A 27016-nucleotide genomic window follows, 5' to 3' on the forward strand; every position below is an offset into this window, starting at 1 on the left:
GAGTTTGTGGGGGTGGGAGAGACCAGAGGCCAGGGGCCCTCGCGGTCTCTGCTATGGGGGCCAGCAGAATGGGGAAGGGTGAGCTTGCCATATAGGATGAGATGGTTGGGGGAAGGTAGTGTAGATAGGAGGGGACTATAATTCATGGGAGACCATTCATAGTTTGAGCTGCCTTCAAGTCACAAAGGTGGAGGTGGAGGGTAGATTTTTCTAAGAAGAGCCCAGCTGGTTGGGGTGGAGCTGGGACCACTGAGAGGAAACTTTCCTGGGGAAGTGACTGGAGCAGGTTGACATCAGCCTAGAGTGAGGTTTGGAAATGGGAAAGCTCTCCCTGCCCGCCGCCCTCCCCCCCCCCCACAAACCCAGAAATCCTGGAAAAGGAGTCACCCAAGGGAGGGCTTCAGCTCTGGAGAGCAAGCAACCTGAGGCATGGAACTTTGAGGAAAGGCCTCAGGCCAGACAGATGGAGCAGCTCATTGACCGAATCATGAGGACTTGAGTCCCTGCTCATAATCCAGTCAAAGCCTGATGAGGCTTGGCAGCCTTTACTGCCTTCCCCAACACCAAGGTCAGGTGTTGCTAAAAGGCTGGGCTGGGCCAGGAGTGAAGGAGAAGGATGGAGGACCTGTGCCTCACCACTCCTTAGACCTCTGTTTTCCCTTCTGAGAAATGGTCTTCTGGGTCCCCCAAAGACCCTGTAGCTCAGACTCATGACAGCTGACTGCTCCATCCCTGCCCTGGGCCCTAGAATGCAGGGCAGTCCTGAGCTGCTGGGGCAGGCGAAGGTCAGGAGAACTCTGGATGGGTCTGTGGCAGCTATAATTAACTCCCTGAGTCACCTATAAACCCTGTGTTCTCACCTGCCACACTCTCTCGCTGCCCTGGCCCTCCCTCTCCCTGGAATTTGGCTTCCTCTCCTGGGAAGTGGAATGCTGTGGTTCCCAAGAGCTGACATTGAAACATCCTTTCCCGGGAGATGGACCAGGCCCAAGGGCCACAGGGATTCCCCATGGCTGCGGGCTCAACGTCTGTGAGATCCCTGGGCCCCATCCCTCTGAAGCTCTGGGGCCATCTCCTCTCACCCTCAGCTCCCTGGAAACAACTCCACCTGATGGCCACAGCCCTGGGGCCTAACCTCTGTCCAGGGCTGTGAGCCGTTCTCCTTCCCCCAAATCCTCAAAATCCTCAGGGAAGGATTCCCAGGTCCATTCAGAACCTGTGGTCTCGCACACCTGCTGTGCCCAAGAGTTCAGATCTAGCTTTGTTTCTGCTGCTAGAAGCCTAAGCTCCTGCCAACCCTCCCCTCAGAGGCCTAGCCACAAAGGGCAGATGTGGCCCAGAGGAACCCTGAGGTCCTCACTCTGGGATCCCTAGACTTTTGGAGTTTTATGGCAGCCATGTGTGGTGAGGACTCACCTGGTGAGGTCTGGGTGGCGACGGCTGCCCTTGCTCTGAGATCACCGCATGTCCTGGGCCCAAGGCCCCCCGGCGGGACTGTGGCTGAGGCAGTTGGAGGCTCTCATCGCGAGCAGGGGGATGGCTGGAATGAGGCATCGTAGGCAGAACTGGCTGGGCCACCTGTCCTCGGCGCCAGGCAGGCCACGCCCGCCAGCCACAGCTGCAGCGCCCGCCCGCCCACATGCCCTGCCTGAGTCACCCCATACCTACAGAGCAGCTTCACCCCAAACCAGGAGAAGGCAGAGGAGGCCAAAGTTTTGGTCCCAACTCTTCTCTCTCTATTATGGGCCTCAGTTTCTACAACTGGGAAATAGGAATCATAATACTGACTTCCCAGTCAGCCTGTGAATAATCAAAAAGATGGCGTTGGTGGGCAGGCCTAATGAATAGTCAAGTGCTCTGCTTGACCCCTGGAAGGCAAGGTCACAGCCATGGGCTGGCCTGGTTGACCACAATGCCACCAACCCCAAGAATTGATATCTGTTCTTCAAAGTCTGAGATCAGATCCCCTCAAAAACAGAGGAACTGCCCATTCACTTATTCCCGCCAGAAATTTTACACAGGAGACTGAGTGTTAGGCAGCCTTATGCCCCTCTGGTTGCATGACGTTGGGCAAGTCATTTGTCTGAGTCTGTCCCCTCATCTGTGACATGCCATTTGGGGGCTTGAGAGAACACACAGAAAGGATTAGAACAAGGTCCAGCCTGGAGAAAGAATGCTATAAACGTGAGAGCCATGATATGAGTTTTTACTGTTTTTGTAACACCAATTCATTCTCTTGGCAACTGCCAGGGCCACCTGCCTCCAAGACCAGAGCACCAGGGCAGACTGTGCCCTCCCTCTGGCCCAGGCCACAGCTGGGGAGGGAGTGGAGTGAGGCCGGGGCGGCGCTGCCTGCCTCCATGTCACTCAGGAATTGCACACCTGTTCCCGTGGGGCAAGTCAGGACTGGGACAGAGCAGGAAGTTTGCTGACAAGACAGAGCTGGTGATGGATGTGACAGGGACTTCCCCATCTGCCATCAAAGGCAGTTCCTCCGTCCCTCATCACCCAAATCTGCCAGGCCTGGGGAGAGGCTAGAAGCAGGGTCAGCTTCCAGACCCTAGGATAGCAGGACTGTGGCCAATAAGGGGCAGAAAACCTCGCCTTATGCTCAGTAGGCTTCAGGTGTGGGTGGATCAGGGCGACTTTTGCAGTTTAAGTTAAGGAGATCCTGAAGTTCCCATGCACACAATTCAAAACCTCATCATCATCTGAAACTCCTCCATTAAAGTCTAGTCCTCCCTCTATTACTCAGTTAATTGCCCTCCCTGACTCAGCCCCTCATCCCTCCTCATTTGCGTCTGATCCCTCAGAAGCCTGGGGGTGAGGCTTTGCCAAATTTCAGTGTTCACATTTTCCCTTATGTTAGCACATTTTCTCAATGGCCAGCCTGGAGATGGTGAGAAAATCCCGTCTCCCACCCAAAAGCATTTACTGTGCCCAATAAGGAGTAAAGGGTGCCCTTCCCCCACTGTGCATGGGAGAAGGGGTCCAGAAGAATCAGAACTATGGTCCCCTACTCCCACCCCAAATTCATGGAAATAGCAACTCCTGCTCCTTGGGCTGGTCTGCATTCAACCCCACTGACTCCAACACACGTGAGGGTCCACAGGCCAGGCAGAGAATCAAGGGGCCAGTGTGTGACTTAGAACTGGAGAAGGGGGGCCTTAAGGAAGTTGTGAGTCCCATGGGAGACAGGCTTAGGCAGGCGCCTTAACCCTAACAGGTGGCTTATAAAGGTGGCTTGTAAAGGCCACAAAGAGGGGAAAGTCGCTCTAATGGGGAGGTGGAAGATGGGTTCACGGAAGAGGGGTTGGACATAGGGAGAGGAGACAGCCCCTGCATGAGCAAGGACTTGAAGCAAGAGACCCCAGCATGTTCAAGAAGGGGAGATCAGCTTGGGCAACATAGGAACTTGTGAACATTGGACAGAGCTGCTGCTCAGTTAGGCTCAGCCTACCACGTGGCCTCAGGCCACTGAGTCAGCCCCGATTCTTAGTCAGGAAGGATGGGGCCTGGGGCATGGGGCCCTGTTGGGATGCTGTCGCCAACATGACCCAGCAGGGAACTGAGCCAACCAGGCTGAGCCAGCACCTCAAACCAGAGGCAGCGCCTCTGCCTGTCTGAACCCTGCCGTCACTTGCCCAATGGGGTTCCTGCACTGTGTTTGGGGCCCACACAGCACCGTGGCTGGAGCAGAGCTGGGGTCAGGAGTCCTGCCTCCTTCCACCAAGCCTGGAACCCCATAGAAGCCTCACCTACTCCTTCTTGGCCATCACATAGGTCAGTGATCTTCACAGTCACCCCAACACCTGGAAGCTTAGAAGGATTAAGAACTACCTTCCATCATGCAGCCCCTCATTCCTGGATGCAGCCACGAGCCATGCTGTGCCCACACCTCCGTGACCTCAGCTCCTCTGACAGGGAATGGAGCAAGAGGAACCTGCGAGGCAGCAGTCCCAGGAAGGGACTTTCAGATTGACTGTGTGGAGCAAATTCACAGGGTGCCTGAGCACCCTGGATGGGAAGCAGGCGAGAGGGAAGGGTGGCCTCTGGGTATTCCTGTCCCCACCCTGCTCCTCAGAGGCCTGAATTTCAGGCAACCCCTCGACATTGGCCAGCAGAGCCCACGGGTACCCCCAGTTCACCAGACTGAGTCCAGATTTGAAGCCCTAGTCAGCTATGTCTGTCTGCTTGGACAGCAGCACACCCTCCCTGAGGCCCACCAGGCTGCACCGGGCAGACTCCCTCACCCATACCTCCCAGGCCCAGGTGGCAGGCCCACAAGCCACACCCCCAAGAGGGAGAGGAAGAAAAGGGATCTCTGTGGAGTGGTGCAGTGAAGGAGGAGGGGGACAAGAGCCAGGCAGAACTCCACCAGCAGCTCCGGCCTTCTAGACCCCTCCTGACAGAGGTCGGGAGAGAGCTGTCTACATCCTGACAGGCCACCCTGCCCTGGGCTGACTCCCCACTGATGATTCTGGCTTGTGGTCATCCAGCCTCCAGGTGATGAGGGAGGGACATGGGGACAGAAGGAGATAAAGAACGTAGCAACAGAAAGAAAAAAGAAAAAGAGCAGGCTAGTAGCCGGAGTGTCCCTCTTTGACAGCCCTAGCTTACACAGTAATTTGCAATCATTTTAAAAATATTCAGAAGGCTCCTTCCAGCTCTGAGTAAGTTTGAAGACTTGCAGATGACTGACATCCACACATTTGCTGAGGAAGGCCCACAGGCAAAGGAAGGGGTTCCAGGACATTAACAGGAAGCAAGAAGTCGTCTTGGCTTTTGACCCAGCGACAGGCTGACGTGCCCCGGCCTGCTCTGACGGGCAGCCCAGCACCAAGGTTAAGTTGTGGGTCTTGGAGTCAGACCCAGGCAAGGCTGTTTACTGGCTATGACCTTAGTAACTGTTCCAGCCTCAGTTTTCTCATCTATAAAATGGAGCTAATAATAGCTTTTCATGTCCTGTTAGGAGGCTTAAAGGATAATGCACATCAAACACTTTGCATAAACACTCCATACACACAGCTGGCAACATTCCTCCCCCGTGCTCGTTTGCTGTGGTCTGACCACGGGACACTCGCACCAGCCACCTCGTCAACCAGCCCCCAGACTTGTCTGTCCAGCTTGTGTGGGAAGTGATGTTGAGGAATGTGGAGAAGGTCCCAGAGCTTCCTCCAGATCCCTCTCCCACAGTAGGACCAGACCCTCAGCCTCAACTAATGTCACCCGTCTTTTCTTGAATTAACATGCAACAACTGCAAGGCTGGTAGCTCATTCCACAAGCCACTGACATTGACACAGCCCTGCCTGCGGCTGGAGCTGAGCTTTCTTCTACATCTTGTTTCTTGGCTTCTATTCTGTAAAGCACGGTCAGTAACTTTTCTGTAAAGGGCTACTATCTCTGATAGTAAATATTTTAGACCTTGCAGGTTATTCAGTCTCTGCTGGAGCCACACCACCCTGGGCTGTAGCACAGAGGCAGCCCAAGACAACACAGCAGTGAGTGACGTGCTGTGATCCAATAAAAGTTTGTTGACAAAAACAGGTGGCAGGTGAGGTTTGGCCCATGGCCCATAGTTTGCTGCACAGGGTAGGTGTGTGTATGGAGTGCCCTCGCCCACGGGCAACAATCCAGGGTGACCAGCGGCTCTGAGCCTTGTGAGGTAGCACATACATATGCACGCACGCATGAACACACAGGCACACGCTGGCCACACAGAGCCAATTAATGATGCGGTATGGTTGTTTTATTTATTTGATGGGTGACACGATGGACAGAGGCGGAAGTATGGACCACTGCAGGGGAACAGCACTATTGTGTCACTACGAGACTAAGTCTTCACTACAAATTGAGGATGAGTAAAAAATCCTTCCCATATGGTTTGGGGACATGGTTTCATACTTTTATTTAAATAGCAACAGAACTAATCTTTTTGGAACTGTGAGGTGTTACATGGAAGGGTGAAGTCACTGGGAAAACCTGGTTGTGGCAGAGTTGGGGATGGAGCCAGCCTCCCCCACCTTCTTAGGAGAGTAAACGACACCAAGGCCCAAACCACTTTCAAAAACGGCATAATAAGCTCAATAGGGAGAGGGGGGTTCAGAATTTTACATCCAAGGAAGTGTCTTGTTCTAGAAGGTGTTTTCCTGGCCTCCATTTATCTATTCCCAGTAATATAAAATGGAAGAAAACAGGGGCATCGCATGGCCAAGGAGAGACTGATCACTGCCGATGTTTGATCAAGTCAGTAAAAACATGAGAACAAATGGCCTCCTGTTAGGAGATTCTCCTGAGGTCAGTGTGGGCTGGACCAACAGCTCTTCCCACACACCCCACAAGGTCCCCACAGTCTTTCCAGTGTAGTCTAAGAGAGTGATGGGCAGGTGCCAATAGGGCCGGGCAGCCAAAAGAGCACTGGGGCTCCCCACACTGCACCCCAACAGCAGTGGGGTACTGTAAGGCTCACACTCCCTGTGAGCACCCTGTGGGGGTCCCTCACTTCTCCTCAAAAGCAGCAGGATCCTTGAAGACCTCAGCATCTTCTGGCTTGAGGGACCCTGCAAAGTGTCTCAGATGAACTTCCTCAGGTTGGGCGGGGGGCCTTTCTCGAGTGCTTGTATCTCTTAAAAGGGGAACCAGGGTAAAGTTCTTCCAGTTTCTCCCTGAAACTGAATGGTAAAATATCATTATTGGCTTGGATGCGGCAAAACAATAGCAGACATTTACCTGTTGAGTGTACCAATCTCTACACAGAGATCCAGGCATGTCGGTGCTCCATAAGACACACGCCATTTCTGAGCCATTTCTTCTTCCCATGGCAGTTCAGGGACCTCACCCACTCTGGCAGCTCTAAATTCTCTTCCTCCACCCCTCACCCCGACTTGCTTGTGACCTCATGAGAGTCCATGGCTTTCCTCTCTCTGGGCCTGTATTTCCTCCCTGCTCCATGAGTAGCTCTACCCCAGGCCAACTCGAGAGTGATGAATACCAGCCAGAGAATCAAGATTTGGGGGTCAGGTTCCCCCAAGGCATAGCAGGTTGGGAACAATTCCAAAGGAACCATGGTGACATTGGGTCTTGAGTGGGGTTCTCCAGGGTTCCTGAAATTCCAGGAAGCTTCTAAGAAGCTTCTGGGGGAATGAACTGGTTGTCATCCCTATAGCCACCTCCCTCCCTGCTCACAGAGAAATGCCAGGCAAGAAGGAAAGCTGTTTGAGCTCTCCTTCCACTTGCCAGAGCCCTCATCAACCACACCCCCATCTGATTTCTCTAGAAAACCAATCAAAATTCACACCCCACAGCCTTGGGCCATAAATCAGGCTTGATGTCCAACAATGACCATATCTCAAAGGCATCAGGAACACCAGGTCTGGGCCCACAGTGACCACTCCAGGTCCTAGTGTATCCCCCAGGCCCTCAGCCTGACGCTGGCCTGTTCCCCAATTCCAGTCACATACCATGCACCAGTTTCTAAAGCAGAACCCCTTAGGGGTCCAGCAGAGAATGCCATGGAAGGGTCCACTGGAAGACAGGCCAGGTGCTCATGGAGGTGCCATCTTGTGGCTGGCTGAGTAGTAGGGAAGCCCAGCTTCAGGGCTGCCTGGTTCCAATTGTAAGGCCCTCAAAGGAGGAAGGGGACTCTCGGCATCCACTTGCCATAGTCCTGATGCCAAGAACTATTCATGGGCTCTCCCTAAATCTGCTACTGACCACTTTTTTCCCCTGGTCTTTCTCTCATGCATCTCCTCACCCTGTCCCGATCACATGCGCAGGGGAGAAGTCCTTGTTAGCTGAAATATTTGGTTATTGATTACTGTCATTTTCACTGTTACAAGTTGTATAGGAAAACAAAGTCCTCAGGAAATATTCACTAATTAATGATATATGAAATCAGGGAGCTTCTAACCCCAAGCGACCTGAGTGTGTGTGTCTCTGTCACTGGGCCAATATCTTTATTACTATCAGAGTGAATGCACAATGTTGTAAACAGCCAACAATGTCATGCCAAAAAAAAAAAAAGAACTAATCAACTGCAAAATGATACAGCAAATTTTTGTAAAGATTTGGATCTCAGGAAATCAGTAAGAGTGGAGTTGGAAAACTGTTCAAATCACATGCAAAGTCACTTTCAAAAGGTTCTGTGATTGTTATACCAGTTGACAACTGAAGAAGAGATAATAAGTCTGTGGCCTGACACTGGCAGTGCTTCCAATGAGTCACACAGGAAAATGACAGGATCGCAGGAGGCCCTTGGGAAAACTGATGAAGCCCTTGAGTAGCTTTACAAAGCATGTGTCTTGATAAACTAGAGTCCGGCTCTGAGGGAGTATCCAGTATAGGGCTAGCCACCCTGCTGAAAACAGCCATAAACTGGATAAAGAAACAAAGCAAAGGAACCAGACAAAACCAAACCAGGCCACCCACCCAACCCCGCAAGGCATACATAGCAGGTTGGAAACAATTCCAAAGGAACCCTTGAAATTTGACTGCAGAATTGAGGCCACCCGAGGGGGTGGGGGAGGGGAGGGAGAACAGGGAGAGGGGACCCCATGGACAATGGTGGAGGTTGTCAGAGCTTTAGTGGTGGTCATGGTGTGATAATATACTTTTAAAAAGGTATGAACTATACTCCTAAAACATCCAGTGTTGTAAACCAACTTTTCTGCAGTAAAAGTAATGTAACTTAAAAAGAAAAAGAATAAAGAATATCTGATAATCTAATATTCTATATCCATCGAAAACATCCTTCAAACATAGGATGAAATTGGCATTTTTTTGGGTAAAGAAGAACTGACATAAAGTGAATTATAGTAATAGAAATTAGATTCATGGTACCTGGGATGGGGAAGATGGTGGGGTGACTACAAAAAGGTAATTGGGTACTTTCTGGAACTTTCTGATAAAACTGTTTTATATCTTGAGTGAGATGGAGGTTACCTGAGTGTATATTTGCTGAAACTTACCAAACTATACATTTTAAATGTGTGTATTTTGTTGTAAGTTATATCTTAATAAAGTTTTTTTTAAGTTGATGAAATAGGGAGCCCCAACTCCTTCTTCCGGCGCAGACTTCTCCCGTCTCGCCCGCTGCTTCTCTTAGCAGTGTATTTCAATAAATCCGCCTTTTCTGTTCTCAAAAAAATAAAAATAAAGTTGATGAAATATAAAAAATGAGCTTCTCTACGAAGCAATATCAACTATGAGAGATGCACTAACTCACTACCAGGCAAGGTGGTCTGAGAATCACCCCTTCTTCAGCCTGCCAAAAAGGACTGGATTAACTCAGTGTTCAGTTTAAGAATCAGTGATGTCAGCAAAATGGCAAGGTAGGCAGGGCCCCCAAAATATTCAAGAAACAAGCAGGACTTCAGAACCAAGGCTGTCAGAACTCTGAGGAACAGTTCAAGGTTTACAGAGACCAAGCCAACACCAACCAAGAAAAAGCAGCTGAAAACAGTAGGAAGCGAAAAACGTACAACTCTTAGGAAAAAAAGAGCATAGGAGGAAATTGCCATGACGTTGGATTCATCAATGACTTCTCGGATTTGACACCAAAAGAACTGGCGACAAAACTTAAAAATCAATAAATCAGCCTTTATCAAAATTAAAACCTATTTTATGTTAGACTCTATTAAAGAGATTTAAAAAGACAACTCAGAGACTAGGAGAAAATATTTGCAAATCATATGTCCAATAAGGTATTAATATTCAGAAAATATAAAGAACTATAATTCCAAAAAATGTTTTTATGAACAAAGAATTTGAACAGGGATTTCTCCAAAGAATACAGTAAAAGGGCAAATAAGCACTCGAAAAGATGCTCACAATCATTCACCATTAGGAAAATGTAAACCAAAAACACAAAGAGAAAGCACTTCACATCCTTAGGATGGTAAAATAAAAAAATAATAATAAATGGTGGTGAGGATGTGGAACCCTCAGGCCTCGCTGGTGGGAGTGTAAAATAGCACAGCTGTTTTAGAAAATAGCTTGGCAGTTCCTCAAAAAGCTAAACATAGTATTACCATGTGATCCAGCACCTCCACTCCTAACCAAAAGATTTGAAAACTGGGTTTCCAGCAGAATCTTGTATGATGTTAATAGCATTATTCATAACAGCCAAAAATGTAGAAATAATCCTAATGTTAATCAACAGGTGAATGAGTAAATAAAATTTGGTATACATAGAAATTGGACTATTACTAATCAGACACAAAAGGACAAATATTATATGATTCCACTTACATGCAATACCTAAAATAGACAAATTCAAAGACACAAAATGTAGAATAGATTATTAAGGGCTGGTTTGTCGGGGAGAAGGAATAGTGTTTAGTGGGTAGAGTTTCTATTCAGAACAATGAAAAGATTTGGTAAACAGCTAATGGTAACAGTTACCAACATGGTTTCAATAATTGTACATTTTTTAAATGGTTAAAATGGCAAATTTTTATGTATATATTTGACCACAATTTTTTTAAAAAACTGAAAACAGGCAGCTCTCCTGCCGGCCTTTGACTATGCGGGTGTCTCTTTTTCTCTTTCTCCTTTTCCTAATAAGCCTATCCTTTTAAAATGTAACAAAAATAAATAAATAAAGTAAAAATCAAAACTGAAAACAGAGAATTAGTGCAGGGTTGTGATTGTAATTCAAAATGTGCTCAACATAAACTGGGTTTGCTTTCTTTTTAGGTAATTGTCCTCAATTAGACCTTTAATTTCATGTTTACCATTAACTATTAAAGGACTTCTTTCCAGTAATGATTTTCCTCAGACTTTTCTGCTCCAGCTGCACCCTCTCCACCTCCCATTCTTCCCTCCTCTCCCTGCCAGACATGCCCACGCAGGGTGAGGATGATGCATCTTATTTGTACCCATAAGCCTCAGGAGCTGAGGACAAACAGGGTATGAGGAGCAGGGCAGGGTAGCAGGGCAGCCCAAGGCCGACGGCCCAGGTGGCTGAATGTGGGCTGAGCTGCTTGCTCTGGGGCACTGAGGACAGGTGCCTAGGCCAGGGGTGCTGGCAGAGCGGGCGTGCATGGGCACGTGGAGCCATCAGCTGTGTGGGCCGGCATAAGAGCACACACAAGGGTGCCCATGACTGTGTGTATGCTGGTGTTGACACTTGGGGCTATTCCACGCCCAGCTGTGTGCAGCGCAAGGAAGGCCTGCAAGGAACAGGGAACCCCAGGACTTCAACTACCCAGCATCAGGCCACCACCAGGCACCCCTCCCCTCACACCTCACCTCGGCCTGACCGCAGGGAGAAGCTCAGGGTGCGTTTGATGCCCTCACAGTTGCCAGGGTCTTCATTGATGATGCCCACGTTGGTGTTCCAGGTGGTCCAGTTCACCTCATCCACCCTGCAGGGCGAGGACACAGGGAAGCACAGAGCCGGCAGCCTAGAGCCGGCAGCCTAATAGCCATGCCCAGCTTCCCAGGTCAAAGGCCCCAGAGGCCAATCCCAAGGAGACCATAGGTCAGGATGGGAAATAGCTGGTAGAGGAAGGGCTGACAGAGGCCTGCTTTTTGGACACCACCCCCAAAAATTTATTCTCTGATCACACCATGGGGACAAGAGACTTTAAATATTGGATTCCTGGTTCTGACCTGATAACTAGATAACCCCTTCTAGAGAGTTCATTTTCCAAAAATCCCCCTATCCCCATAATGGGTCCCCTGTGCCCATAGCGGAGTCTTGAGGCAGCCTCTGTACTCCCATCTCGTTCTGAGTGAGTCCCTATACCCATAGATGAGCCCTGAGTCAAGCCCTGTACCCACAGCTGGCTCCAATTGGGTCCTCTACACCCATAGCTTAGCCCCTGAGCTCCCCAAGCTTTGACTGCTATGTGGGCATTACCTGAAACACCACCTGTAGTCGTCCTTGCCATCGGGGGTATACCCCACCTGCAACAGCTTACCCGAGCGGAAGGCCTTCCTCATACACTTCAGGAAGCTCTTCTCCGTGTCCAGGATGGTAATGGCTCTCTGCAGGAAGACACAGGGCAGACAGAGGGCTCATCAGCAGGGGCCCCTGGCTGCTGGAGCTGGCTGCCAAGATCAAGCTTTCCTTGGCCTCTCCCAGCCCCAGTGCTTCCGTAGGACCTTCAGTGCCTGCTACACCAGCCTTGTTTCTGCAGCCTGGTGAGTGCTCATGCCTTGGAAGGCGCTTAACCCACCCAGTCCCAGCACAGCTAGTTCCTGTGGATGTAGGCAGGGCAACCTGTGAGTCTCCCAGCCCCAGATAATTCCCTGAGGATCTCACAAAGGGGTATAGCGTTAAGAGCAGGACCTCAGGAATAAGACTGGCTGGGTGGAATTCTGAGTGGGTGCCAGACTTGTTGCCTTGGACCCAGGTCCCTACCTTCTCTATGGCTCAGTGCCTCTGTTCATCCACACATTAGAATAATTACACCCACTTCCTGGCCTTGTGGCAAGGACTAAATGAGAGCAAGTAAGACATAACGACAGCACCCAGCATGGCCAGTGCCACTCAGCAAGAATAACACTATAGTTGGGGAGGCAAATATAAACCAGGTGGCTCAAAATGCAATCATCAGGGCCCTTCCCCAAATATATTTCCCCCTGAGTCTAGTCTCTGAGGCACTCTATACCACGTTCCTCTGTGGTGAGCAGCCTGCACATCTGAACCCTTCCTCTCCTTCCCTCCAGGACTGTCCAGCCACAAACACAGCCTCTGTGATCACCCGCTGATGCCAGAAGGATTTGACTGAGGGAGACGCTGCTTCTTGATCCCCTGGGCCTGGCTGGGTTTCTGCCCCTTCCTCACACCTTATAGGGACCTCCGATACCCAGCTAAATTAACAGACAGAATAGCCTGCACCCCATTGCTGCACGCTGACCTGCAGCTTCCAGATATTCTTGCTCTCCTGTGCGATCTTGTTGACGGTCTCACCCATGAGGGCGATGAGCATGTTGAGCAGGAGGATATAGGTGAGAATCACATAGGCCAGTAGCAGGATGATGAAGACAGCCTTGAAGTCATAATTCTCTGTGAACTCCAGGTCACCCATGCCGATGGTGAACTTGAACAGCTCCAGACATGTAGAGTACAGGCTGTTGTAGGAGCTGTCAGGCTGGCGGCAGCTAGAGCCTCGCCACCTATGTGATGTAGGCTCAACCTGCATGGAATTGTTCTTCCCATCCTCAATCAGGGTCACCACCGCTATAGGGCATGGGGAAGGAAGGCTATAGCTGGACAGAAACCAAAACCCCCAGCCCCTTAACATATATACCCCCTACCCCAGGATGGCTCTGCAGCAGGAATGCTGCTAGCCAAGCAGTACCATTGTGTGAATTTATTTTACAAAAACACCCTCTTCTTCAGAATTATTTTAAAAATTGTTATAATGTACTTTATTATCATCTGCAAAGAAAAAAGTTTAAACCCATACATCTATATGTACAATGTGAATTTAGCCACCTTTGTGCAGTGCACGACCTATCTAACCTTACAAGTCAGCACTGAATTCATATCCACATTCTCAGTCATGTCCTATCTGCCTGTGCCCCTTAAAAGATGGCCCAGAACCTGCCCCTATCAGGACCATGGGGACTAAAAATTAGAACAGCCTCTCCCTGAATTCTATACTCTTCTTTGGGAAATGTAGTCCATAACCTGAGAGTCCCTGTAACAATTGCTCTCATGAGAGCTGCAAATCCAGGGTACTGCATAACCCCCTTGGCCTAATCCCTTCTCGTGGCTACAGATATGCAGGGCCTTCAGAACAGGTGCCAAGGCCCACACTGGTCCCTATCAGTCAAAGCCACCTCTCATGCTCAGCCAGAGAGTCTATACCAGGTTGCAGGCAGGTATTCCATGTGAACCATGTAACTGCAGGAGTCAGACAAGGATCAAAACAGAGGCAGATACTAAAAAAATGATGTGTGTGTGTTTGTGTGTGTGTGAAAAGGACACAGCAACTGGCTGGCTGGGGCTCCCAATTACCATTTCTCAAACAATATGAACATCAAAATACATGATATTAGTAAGGAATTAAAACCCATTTAATGAAGTGAGAACCCACAAAAAAGTAAAAAAAGAATCTATTAGGCCATACTGATGTAAATAAATAATTAAAGTTGGAGAACAGAATGCCCTTCCTTATAACAGAATGACAATGAGTAAATGTAGAAGGAATGATGGAGTTAAAAATCACTATTTGGCAACCGACATAGGATAAGGCAAGAATCACCAGTGGATGCTACAGCTGTGGGGTGAAAGTGTGGTGAGAAACGGAATATTGACATGTTCTTAAAGTATTGTCTCACAAATTACTTATCAATTACAAAGGAAAAGGTAATAATATGACCATGAGAAAATCTGGCAAACCCACTAAAACCAAGCAATCAAAGTTAACATTAGCAGGAACTGGACAAAGAGGCCACGGGATTCCTTCCTATAACGAGGGAGACACGTCACTTCCTTGACAGTCTGGTCAAGGACACACACCTGAATCTAATGATGAGGAAATGTCAGGCAGGCCCAAACTGAGAGACACGGGACAAAACAACTGGCCTTCACAAAATGCTGAGGTCTCGAAAGACAAGGAAACATGGAGGAGTCTAAGGAGGCGTGACAATTGAATGGTGTAGATGGTCTGGGGTTTTTGTGTCTGTAAAAGACATTATTAGGACAATTGGGCAAAATTTGAATAAGTTGGTAGCTGAGCTCAAAGTATTGTATTAATGTTCATTTCCTGATTTGATCATTATACAGTATTTATATAAGAGAATTCTTTGTTTCTAGGAAATATACCATTTACAAGTATACAGGATAAAGTCTTTGTTTTTAGGAAACACATATTTTATCCAATATAGTGAGTAAAAGGATAATCATGATTGATGTGTGTGAGTAAAGTGATTAAAAAAACAAAAAAATAAAATTGGGGGAACGTGGGTTGAACATACCCAAGTTATTTGGACTATTCTTGCAATTTTTCTGAAAGCCTGAAACAATGTCAAAATTAAGTTTAAAAAAAAATTGAGCCAAAATGCAGTCATCCTACAGGCAAGCAGCATTTTGTCCCTCAAAAATTACTTAACACAATTTACAATAGCTAAGCTATGGAAACAACCCAAATGCCCAAAAATAGATGACTGGATCAAGAAGCTGTGATACACATACACCATGGAATATTACTCAGCAATCAAAAAAGATAAACTCATGCAATTTGCAGCAACATGGATGGAGTTGGAAGGGATCATGCTCAGCAAAATAAGCCAGAAAGAAAAAGAAAAATACCACATGGTCTCACTCACAGCAGGAATTTAGAAAACCTAAACAAGGGACCAGGAAAAAGACTAATTGCAATAAAGTAAAAATCAAAATCAACAAGCAACTATAGACCAAGCAACTATAGACACACTACAGTGGGGGCGGGGGAAGAAAAAGAGGGATTAGGGTCAGAAAAAGGGGGTGGGAATTGTATGGGGAATATAACCAAAATGAAAATGCATACATTACGCAAAAATGAAAAATGATGTAAGAATTAGGTAAAATAAAATAATTCATTTAAAAATAAATAAATAAAAGAATTCCTTTTGAAAAATTAAAAAAAAATTACTTTAAACATTTTATGACTCTCAAGTTCTTCTGCTCATTTCAATATAGTCTGTGTCCATCCTCTCTGTCACCTCTGACACACACCCCAGTGGGCCCTTCTACACCAGCTCCTGAGAGAATCATCTAGAAGCTGAGGTAAGGAGGAACCCTGCCCTCCTATGAGCCTGACCGAGCCTGTTACCTGTGGAAAACCCGAACAGGAAAACGAGGTAGACAAACATGAAGCGACATAGGTCCCGCAGGATCATCTGCAGAGAGAGCAAGTTCATCAGAACCAGCCCCAGTGGGGCCCACGGAAGGGTCAGGACTGCACTGGCTTGGGGGTTCATCTTGAGCCCAGCTAGAACCAGAGAACATGCAGGATAGGTGGGTTTGGTGGTTTAGGGCTCAGGGGGTCATAAAGGAGTCATTCACAGTTCCCCACCATGGTCTTCTGGGGGGGCAGCAGGGTGAGAGGCGGGCTTATAGACAGCGGGATTAAATGTCAAGGCCAGATTGTCCAATTCTTGGGGAATCAGCTGGGAAAGTGGATCCTGAGCTAAGCTAGCTAAGCTAGCACCTCCCGAGACAATACAAAGGACGGATGCAGTTATTGGAGCGTGCCTGTGCAGACACAAGGTAAAGTGGCTTGGTGGGGAGCCCACTCAGGCACTGGCACCCACCTTCTCAATCATGACAGCATAGATGCCCATCTGCTGGAAGCCGCGGGTGTAGTAGAGCATGTTGGTCCAGCCCATGGCCAGCGAGAATACCATGGAGGCCACGTACTCCTTGCGGTGGCTGAAGTACAGTGCCACGGTCCCCAGCATGAAAAGTGACTGCATAAAGCTGAGGGTGGCAGGACAGGGAGTTCTGTCTGAGGGCACTCAGGAGCCCTGGCACCCCCACAGATGAGAAGATCCCAATTGCTTCTCCTCAGAAGTACAGGCTGCCAGCCACGGTAGGATCTGAGCCAGCTGGCCTGTCTCCTTTAGCCCATGATTTTCCTTGGGAACAAGAGCAACCCCAAGGGGCAGTGGTGCAAAATCTTATTCTCTTTATATATAAAGCACAGATATAACTACAGTACATAAGTAGCTATACAGTATATTTTTGGCATCAGACTATAAGGGAGTAGCAATTAGGGGGAAAACGTCTTAAAAGGCAATAAGGAAAAGCTGAAAAACACTGCTTCAGCACTAACAACTTCTCTGCCCGGTTCCCAGGATCAACAGCTTCACTGGACATCAGAGAACCTAGGAGGTGTAGGTCCATGAAGAGGGACAGGTCATGTGCTCCTGAAATGCCACAGGTGTATCCTGTGGTTACACCCTCAAACTCAAGAGCACAGTCAGGAGAAAATGCCTGTCAGCTCCTCAGTCCAGTGGGGGCTGCTCAGGACAGGGTAGGGGACATCTAGGTCATCCTCTGACAAGGTCTGTGCAGTGGTCCTTTGCCCCAAGTGTCCTAGTTCATCATGGCCTCCTCCAGAGAGAACCCACTCCATTTATGCTGCAGACCACACCCACCACCTTACTTTCCATTTGTGTGAAAGAAGCAAGCAAAAAGCCTGTTGAGTCCATTGAGAACTGGTATCAATAAACTGGCTCATCAACTGGAGCTCTGCTGCAAGGAAAAACTATTCCTCTGCATCTGCACAACCTTGGCCAGAATTAAAACTGACATTGAAATAGATAAAATATTTCCTCTGGTGGCAAGTGGAGTTCCCACGTATGAATTCTGGAAGTAAGAGAGCCAGTGGACAAGTGGAAACTGACTAAGCAGACACAAGAAACCCAAACCCAAAGCCAGTGAAGGAGAAAGATAATCAATTCTTAATTGAGGAATCTCCAAAGACTCAGGGACCATGGACAGGAGGTGATGAGACCAAATATAAAGGGGAAGGGAGGTTTTTCCTCTGGAGAAAACAAAACAGAAGATCTTTGACCATCAAACACCAGTTAAAGCATGGAATTGGACCAAAAAACAGGTTATGGGATTTTTATAGACTACAGATTATGGAAAGCCTTCTTCCCCACTCAGTTCTCAGAAGTCTGGCATCCAGACTTCTTCCCTCCAGAGAGAAGATTGAAAGGATGCTCTCTGTGATATCTGCCAACCCCAGAGAAAAAGAACTCAGTGGACTGCCTTTGGATAGTTTCCATTAAATGGTTTCTCTAGGTCTATTAGTGAAGCTAATTATCTAGCTAGTTGCTAAATAACCCATTATCTGGACCCTATATTGAAACTCAAAATTGATGAACTATTAATGCACACATTAATAGCTTCCAACTGGCTTTTCCTTTGATCATAAATAAACATCAAAAATTTCCTTATATCCTGAAGATATCTTCAAACATGAAAGAGAACTGTTAAGCAAAAGGCATGTGACAACCAGGAAAATAAACAAAAATTATGCCAAAAGAAGAAAATTTACCAAAAACTATCTTAATAGCTTTAGTGAGACAAGACATTACAACACAAGAATAGAATGCTATAAAGAACAATCAGAATTTTAAGAGCACTTAGAGATTAAAAACATGATAGTGAAAATAATAAATTCAATAGAAGGCTTGGAATTTAAATTGATTTGAACTTCCCAGAAAGAAGAAACAAGGACAAAGAGATAGAATACACATGAGGGAATGTAAGAACTGAGTCAGGACTAGGTTGGGAGCTTTATTGTATAAATCATTGACATTCCAGAAGAGAGATCCAGAAATAATTCAAGAAAATGCCCTTAAAAATGATATAAATTCCCTCTGATGTACCCAGAACATTGGACAAAAAAAAAAATCTACACCAAGATATAGCATTAAATTTCAGAATACTAGGAACGAAAAGTAGATACTGCAGATTTACAAAGGAAAAAAACCAAAACACTTCATAAGAGAGGACCCAGAATTAGAAGAGCTTTGGACTTGCCATCTATAATGCTGGAAGCAAGGGAACACTTGGCAGTATCTGCAGACGTCTTAAATGTCAAGACGAGAGGACAGGGAGAGGTCTAGGGCATCTAGTGGGTAGATCTAGGGATGCAGCTAAATATCCTACAATGCATAAGCAGACCCCGCTTCAACAACAACAAAAAAATAATGCAATTCAAAATATCCATGGTGCCAAGACTGAGAAACTCTGCCCTAAAGACTGGCAATTCCTTGAAGGCAGCAGTCATGTCTATTTCATCTCAGTAGTCCAGAGCCAGTTCAGTGAGTCCAGGTGGATGGGAAAAATGGACAAGAACACATCTAATTCAGACTCTAAACTATGCCCAGAACAGGGCTGTTATTTCCTAGCACCTGGTCTGGCCCCCCAGTGATCATCACACACTGAGGCCTGCCATATTCCAGGTCCATCAGATTTGAGAGAGTAAGAGCTAGTTGCTATAAATTGAGGATCTGGCAGAAAGGTGTTGTCTGCTATTGTGCATTAGAGTCAGAGTCACTTACAAAAGCATCTCACTGTAGCTGTCCACAAACAAGGTCTTCAGAGATGGCCGCCTCTGCAGGAAATATTGAATCTGCAGAGAAGAAGACAAAGGTAGACTCCAGAAATGGTTAGATGGGCTAAATGGTGAGTGCCCAGAAGGCTGAATGCCAGCTTGCTGGGATGCTGGTGCCACAATGCAGAGATTATGACAGGAGTGGAGACGCATGGGTCAGGCTAACAGTTAATGTGTAACTCAGTCCAGGGGGATTTTAAAAGAACAGAGTGGAATGAGAAGCAAAGACAGGAAGGAAAATCACCAAAATGTTATCAATCGCTGTGCTTAAATGACAAAATTAGGGGATTTTTTTGTCTTCTTTCTAATTCATAAGTGATTTTTCCTAAATGTCTTTAAGAAAGCACTACAATAAGATTTCTTATAGTCAGTCTCCCCTGAACTAATTCACTAGATTAACCAGTGCTCTCCACTCCCTGAAAACACGGGTGATGCCTCTCCACATGCTCCCGCCCACCAGTTAATCCTGTTTTGACCAAGACTGCCTCTGTCCACTGCACTTGCTACAGTGACTTATGCTTCATTATAAAATAAACTATGAGAGTCAAAATCACAACAGTGATATATAACACAGTGAAAACTGTGCAACAACGAGAAAAGATGCCATAAAAATAAGTTACTAAAATAATTGGGTTATAACATAGGTGAAAAAGGTTGGGTGGGGGAACTCACAATAATCTCAAATTCCACATTCTCATCTCTCACTGGGTCCCACAGGCAAAGATGGCTCAGATATTTAAAACGGAATGGTTGCAGTGTGCTAAGCATTCATCCACTGTTCTGAACCTTAACAAACTATTTTTGATGAATTAAGCAACTATTAGTCCCAATCTTGTCACTCCAGAGGCTTCTACTGTGTCTTTTCTAAGTATTGCATTCCACGGAGAACCCTGACTGTCAGTCTTCAAGCATGACTGCCTGGACACTCGGGGACCACCGAGCAGAGCCCACCCCCAATCATGAGTGCCTGGAGGGCTCTCCCCTCCCACCTGTGCATCTCCTGGTCCCTCACATGTCCAGTGAATTAAAGAGTGAGTGAGCACTGAATGAGTCTACCAGCTTTTTCTTTAGGTGGGTAGTTAAATTCACAATGTGGGAAGGAGCGCTTACCCCTCGGAAAAAAAAGTAGACTCCCCCTGATACAGAAAGAATCTCTCCAGTGACCCGGAAATAGTCTGCAACGGTGTGTTTCATCGTATAGGGGGGCTGTAAGGTACAGAGAAGTTGTGACAGCTTTCACTCATTCATTCATCATCTGACCAATATTTATCTGGGTGCCAAGCCCCAGGATTAAGACCCAGCCCCCGCCCAAGCAGCTCAGCCTCCATCGTGAGACAGAAATCAAGGCAACACATTATTTTGGGCACACCTGCAAGGAGGCCCTCTGTACAACCTGATTCCCAAAGTGACAGCCTCCAGGCACCAAATGGAGCATCCTTACAAAACCCCTGACATTTCCCAGGCTGGGAGGCACAGGGGAGGGCCTCTTACAGACCAATGCCCTGTACTTCCTCCTGCTCCCACCACCACGGGGAAGCCCTGATCTCCCAGGCTGGAATGTGGGGAGAGACATCCCACACATTTGTGTTCCAGCCATCGTTTTCTAGAACGGGTTTCCTTTTGGTGTACACCGATGTTTCTTAAACACTAGCTCACTTGCTTGACTTATTAGCACATTTTCCTTTTCTCTTCAAATGAAGCCATTAAGTAGGTGGATAGAAATCAGGTTTCACCTAGGAACTTGATTTTTTTTAAATCAAATATATAAGCAAGACAATAAGGGCAGCAAATTAGCTTTTTGGGTATTTAACAGACAGGATTCAATGCAGAAAATTGACAGAATCCATGGCTGCCAGTAGAGGAGAAAGCCTGGTCTTAAACTTATTTGGTGGATGGTCCAGGAAGTCCTCAAAAATATGTGTACAGGGTGCAAATCATAAGCAAGTGTGCAAACAAAAGTGGGAGGTGAGCCCTGAGCTTGTGAGCCTGTAGACAGCCAGTTCAGGTGAGAGCTGCTTCTGGGGCGCTAATTCCTGCATCCTCTCTAACCCGGTGCTCCCCCTATAATCAAGGACCCCTGCTAACTGCCTCCTGCGTGCTCAACCTCACAGAATCAGGAGGCTAAAGGGTCAGGGCTGAGAACAGGACCTGAGTGGCAGTGGGGTGAGGGTGGGGGTGTCCCCAGGCTGTCTGAGAGAGGAAAGACTGAACACAGAGGGATCCGGGTATCCCTTCTGCCTCCAGCAGAGCCAGGAGTCCAGGGCCCAGCCTGGGCCTAGCATCTTGCGGGTCATACAGAAATACCCACCTCCTTCATATCTCACCCCCTCTGAGCCCTGAGCCCCAGACCTACCAAGCCTTCCACAGGCCTGTAGTAGGCAGCCGTGGTAAAGATGATCATGTACAAGCAGTAGACAAAGAAGTTGAAGTAGAAGATACGCTTGACAAATCGGTCCCACTTGTCCTGCAGAAGTCGGTTCAGTGGTTCCACCAAGAGCATGTCATGGCGATTCTAAGGGGAACAGACAGAAGTGAGGCTCCCCACCCCAGGAACCTCCTCGAACTCCGGCATCAGCCTGCAGCACACCTCACACTCACACCTCTGCATGGGGCTATAAGCCAAAAGGGATGCCACAAACAGGGCCAAGGATAGGGAATCTACCAAAGAAATGTGAATGACCAATAAACATGAACATGTAGGACCTCACAGTAATCAAGAAAACCAGAATGAAGACATCCATGAGAGAGCATCTTTGGCTCCATGGACTTAAACTCATAAAAAACAAAAAAGATAATGAATACCCAGTTTCCAAGGGCATGGGTAGATATGTACCCATTGCTGGTGGTGAGCATTGATGTGATCATTTTGGAGGACAATTTGGCAGTCACTGTTAAAATATTTAAATATAAATACTTTAGCAATTCCAATTGCAGGTATACTTTATGGAAAAAAATTCAGAGCCATGCTAAATGGCCCGTACCATATAGTATCAAAAATGTCCTTCTAGGGACACTTACTCCCCATGTTTACAACGAAATACTATGCAGCAATATTTTTCAATAAGTCAGGCCTATGTGGATTGATATAAAATTGTCCACAAAACACACCAAAGTAAAAAAAGTGGTTGTTTTGCATGATGTATAGTATGATCCCACTTGTACAGACAAAATGAAACATCTACATGTTTCTAGATGGTATAAGGGAGGACTCGTTTTGCCTCTGTGCTTTTGAAATTCTTAAGTTTTTATAGGAATATCATCATATACTGATTGCTTGATAAAGAAAGGCATTCCGTGGGAATGAACAGGAGATGAGGTTGCAGGACTTGCCCCCCACCCCCAAAGCCCCAGTCCCCATGCAGCAGGTTTTTACTAATGAAAGAACAAGTAGAGCCGGCCAGGGGCCTGGGGTGAGGACTAGGGTGCAGAGAAGTCTTCCCTACTGGGTTCTGGCCCTGGCCCACTCACAGGGGTCTCGCTGCTGCTATAGGCGATCACCTCCAGCACTGAGTTCTTCTCGCAAGTGTCGATGCAGGACAGGTCATAGAGCGAAGAGTGCACGGGCCCGTAAGCCCATTCGGTGAACTTTCTGGACAGGTGCCTGCATTCGGGCTCCTGGATCTCCCTCTGGAGGATATAGGCCAAGACCTGCCACCAGCGCAGGAGCCTATTAGAGGCCAGGCCAGGGCCCAGCCACAGGCTGCGTCCTCACCAGCCTGAGAATTACTGTGCTTCAGCCCAGTAGGAGACCACACCCAGTCCCAGGAGAGCTCCACCCCCACCCAGTGGCACTTGATCATCGTCAAGATCAACCTGTCACATCAAACCCATCACCTGATCACACCTGGCCCCTCAGTTCCCCCATCTCACAGTGACAGATTACAGCAGTCCATTCTAGAAAACCTCAAATCAGAAGGAAATAAAGAAAATCCAAAAAATAAAACCAAGGTAAAAAAGTCAGGCTCCTAATCCTTAGAGACTAAGGATTAGCAAGGACAAGCTTCCAGAATCCCCTGGTGCTGAGTACCCCTCTCCTCTTCAATGCCCGACTACATGACCCCACCATCGGCATTCCACAGCCTGACATCACCCATAGGCCCCCGTTTGGGCTGGGGCCTGCCCTATCCCAAACTCCCGCGTGGGACCCTTCCTATCACCAAAACTGAAAAACACCTGTAACACCACAACTCACCCCACCCCCAGGCCCAGCACCCCACCCTATCTGTTGTGGTGGTAGGAGTGGGAAATCAGAAGCAGCCACGTGTGGGGTGCCGGTTCTGCTCTGCATTTCCCAGTTCCTCTGGCTCACTCTCACCGCCCCCTGCCCTGCCCCCACAGGCTGGGGCCACTGCACTGGGGCTGGGTGAGGAGGCCAGATGTACACAGCGAGACAGGCAGCCCCTCCACACTCCAGCCCAGGCACGAAGCCCCTCCATACCCCAATCTTCCCGCTCTTGGCGGCCAGAGCCAGGGGTGTCAGCCCCTTCTTGTTAGTAAGTTCCTCTAGTTTCAGTGTCGGATGGAGTTTGGCCCCCAGGATCAGGATCTCATTGTACATGCTGGTCACAAACTTGGTGTTTTCGGCCGTGTTGTCGGCCACCTCCACCAAGGCGTGCAGCACCGTGTTGCCCACCGAGTCCCGGGCGCTGATGTCTGCCGGCTGCCAGGAGTTCTGCAGCAGGAACTTCACGATGCCCAGCTGGTTGGTGCATGCGGCCAAGGAGAGGGGCAACTCGCCTACAGCCAACATGGGCACGAGGTTTAGTCCCAAGACCACCCAGCTTCACCCCCGCCATCTCTACCTCAACTCCCCACACCACCCCCACCTTAGCAACTGTCAAAAAGTCAAGTGTGCCCACATGGTCTCCCTACCAAAGTAAAAGCCAGGCCGCCCTTTGGTCTTCTTAAAGAAGTCCCCGTTTGCCGCAGCCTGGACATCTGCCCCGTTCTCCACCAGGAGGGTCACCAGTGGCATGTTCCGCCTCTCGATGGCGATGTGCAGTGCCGTCTGGCCTGTGGGGGATGTGTGCCTGCAATTGGCTTGTGCTCACAGTCCTGCGGGAGTGCCCGGACAGGTGCCGGAAGAGGGCCTGGGCAGAAAAAGCCAGGTGACCCCCACCAAGGACAGGATCTAGCAAGGACAGGATCCCCAAAAGAGGCCTGGGCAATCTCTACAGCTGGAGTAGAGATCCCTGGGAACAGAGGACACAGGGTGGAAGCTGGAGGAGTCAAATTTGCCCAAGGGAAGCAACAGGGGCAGAGAGAAAGGCCAGAGAGAGGCTGACTTCTAGCAACAGAAAACTCTAAGCCTGTAGAAGGGAGAATGGGAACCTCAGTACCAGATGAATTCAGTGGGTGGGGGAGGAGGTAGGGCCCCCCAAGACCAGGAGATGCTGACTCAGCAACTGGGACAGGGAGAAAGGAGCTCAGCGGCTTGCCCACACCTGACAGTACCCTCCAGGCTCCAGGTGTGCCCCTCCCCAGCCCCCTCACCCTTGTAGTAGCTGTCCGTGTAGCTGGCGTTGACAAGCTCCTTCAAGCTGTCCGTCTGCCGGGCGATCTCCAGGAGCAGGGGGATGGTGTCGTTCTGTCCGTCATGCAGGTTGAGCATGGCTTTCAGCAGACAGGTCTTCCCTGTCTCTGGGTCTGCAAAACAAAGAGGGTCAGAGCAGGCACTGCAACCAGGCTGCTCCCGGGAACCCCACTATCTCTGGGTCACCTTTGAACTCGCTGTCCATGAGGTGCTTCTTGCTCCTCTGCAGGAACAGCAGCAGGCTCTCCAGCTCCCCACAGTTATTCTGGGCGACAGCTTCAAAGATCTTCCTGCGGTCATAGAGCTTGAGGTTCTTCTTGGCTCCCGCGGAGACACAGTTCTGGAACAGCTGCCTGCAGGCACAAGAACACCTTCTCCTCACACTCTGGTCTCCCCTGGGCCCCAGGGCCTTCGGAGCTTGTCAGGGAATACAACTAAACCCCAAGGCAAAGCGAAAGGGGAAAATGCATGATACAAAACCCACCTACTCTCCTCTGTCTAGACGATCATTCCAGAAGGGCTCCTGTGTCCCCATTCTGTCCCACCCTCTCTGGGGACATCTAGAAAGTCTTTATTGCCACCACTTCTTTCAATACCCAGGCCCCTTTCTTCTCTGGCTGCTTGAGAGCTGGGGTTCTGGAGGCAGTAGCCTGGATGGCACCTGCAAGAGCACCCTGATCCTGGCCCAGAGGTCAGCCAGCCCGAGGGCCCTCCCTGACCTGGGAGGAGGTGACAGAGCTGGCAGGCTCCTCACTGGAGCTGTCTGGTATTCTTTGTCTAAGAGCATTTTGGGCTTTGATTTTTGTGGGATCAGCAATCTGTAGAGAAGCCAGCATCTGGGACCTTGTGTCCTGAAGGTCCTGTGAGTGCAGATGCTGGACCAGATGACCTCTGAAGTCTCCCCCACTCCTGGGTTCTATGCCTTTCAGCCCATAAGCCAGTATTTCCACGACGTGGCCCCCATCTGCTGAACCAGCTGGGCTCCTGGTGGGGAGGGTCTGAGGCAACAGTTGCAGCTTACCTAGCATAGCCAGGGCCATCCCCAGGCCTCTGGGTGATGACAGCAGGGCTGACTGTGATGGCAGGGCAGGAGGACAGCTCGCCTTCCTCGTAAGAGCAGTCCATGGGGGAAGCCTCCTCTGAGTCACATTTCCCAAAAAGCCGGCTGCGGCTCTTGGCCATGGGAAAGAAGTGGGATTTGACTAGAGCTGGCCTGAAGTTAGGGTCTTCATCCAAGGGGTCTGGACAGGAGTCTTCTTGGGATGGGTCCTCAGACTCTCCTGAGTCTGAGTTGCCCCATTTCTTCATCTTTGCCAGATCCTCTGTGACCCAAGAGGCAGCCTGTGGGCAGCCACAGAGATGGTTTGTTTCCATTTGAAGCACTGCATGTCCCAAGCCCCCACTGGCCTCCTGCAAAGGCCCCTGTGAAGCACGACACCCCAGAAGTCCAACAGTTGCTGAGAATCCCCCCAGAATAGAAGCTTCTGGGGTGCTATACCTCCAACCCCAGAGGACCCAGAAGTGAGAAAGCCTACCAGCCACATGGGCATCAGCCTCCATGGGTGAGCAGAACCTCAGCTTGGAACCTGCAGGCTCAGAGGGACCTGGATGGATTCCTCTGCACCCCTGGGCTCCAGCTGCTGGTCTCAGCGTGGGCATGATGGCCGTGGCCCTTCTTCCCTCCCAGGTCGGAATGAGGGAAACAATGGGAGCAGGTGTCGCTGGCTGCGCACTCAGAGGAGGATGGTGGGGCCCCAGAGCACGGAGGGTAAGGGTGGCTGGTGGGGACCAGCACACTCACACTCCACACCGCACCGGCACACTCCACACCGCACCAGCACACTCACACTCCACATCCTCCCTCAGAGGGAAGCTCAGGACAGAGCTCCTGGTAACAGAAAGCCCAATCGCACACCTGTTCATTCACACCAGCACTCAACACCATCCACTGATGGGGCATAGTGACGGCTCAGGCCCCACCTGAGACAGAAAACAGCCACGGACTGGAGGAAGGGCAGTGGGCGACAGGGTGGTGCAAGAAGGATTGGAAACTGGAGCTGGGCCTGGAAAGGGCATAAGGTTAGGTGGGGCTGGAACAGAGGGTGGGGATCCCCAGATCATCAGACGGTGGCTGATGAAGAGAAAGTTAGTGAGACCAGAGGACACGTGGCAGTGTCTGAACTAGACGATTACGGCCCTGAATGCCCAGCAACAGTCCACAGACATTATCACATGGAAAGCAGGAAGCCACTGGAAGCTTCAGAAGCATGGACACCAGACACCAGACACCAGACCCAGACTGTGCTTTCAGAAGACAACTTCCTGTCAAGGACTATTCATAGTATGGGGAACCAGTCAGCATTTGAAAGGCACATGAGATGAGGGGAAATGGAAATGATTGGCGTGTTTCAG

At 48.9% G+C, this 27016-nt stretch overlaps 1 protein-coding gene across 1 annotated transcript; it reads right to left on the reverse strand.

Annotated features, from left to right (window-relative positions):
* Nucleotides 1–6499: 6499 nt before the first annotated feature.
* TRPV1 (transient receptor potential cation channel subfamily V member 1) lies at nt 6500–25992 on the reverse strand (the record flags this gene model as incomplete). Its single annotated transcript, XM_084237667.1, has 15 exons — nt 25626–25992; nt 24791–24957; nt 24565–24717; nt 23944–24084; nt 23510–23808; nt 22540–22719; nt 21425–21583; nt 20182–20277; nt 19019–19089; nt 16253–16418; nt 15772–15838; nt 12868–13190; nt 11865–11992; nt 11252–11367; nt 6500–6672 (listed from the first exon to the last, which is right to left on the reverse strand). The coding sequence occupies exons 1-15, from the start codon at nt 25976–25978 to the stop codon at nt 6500–6502; spliced, it is 2592 nt and encodes an 863-aa protein (XP_084093793.1). The 5' UTR covers nt 25979–25992.
* Between the last annotated feature and the right edge of the window lie 1024 nt (nt 25993–27016).

This window comes from Talpa europaea, assembly GCF_964194135.1.
Source record: "Talpa europaea genome assembly, chromosome: 7".
NCBI classification, from domain to species: Eukaryota; Metazoa; Chordata; class Mammalia; order Eulipotyphla; family Talpidae; genus Talpa; species Talpa europaea.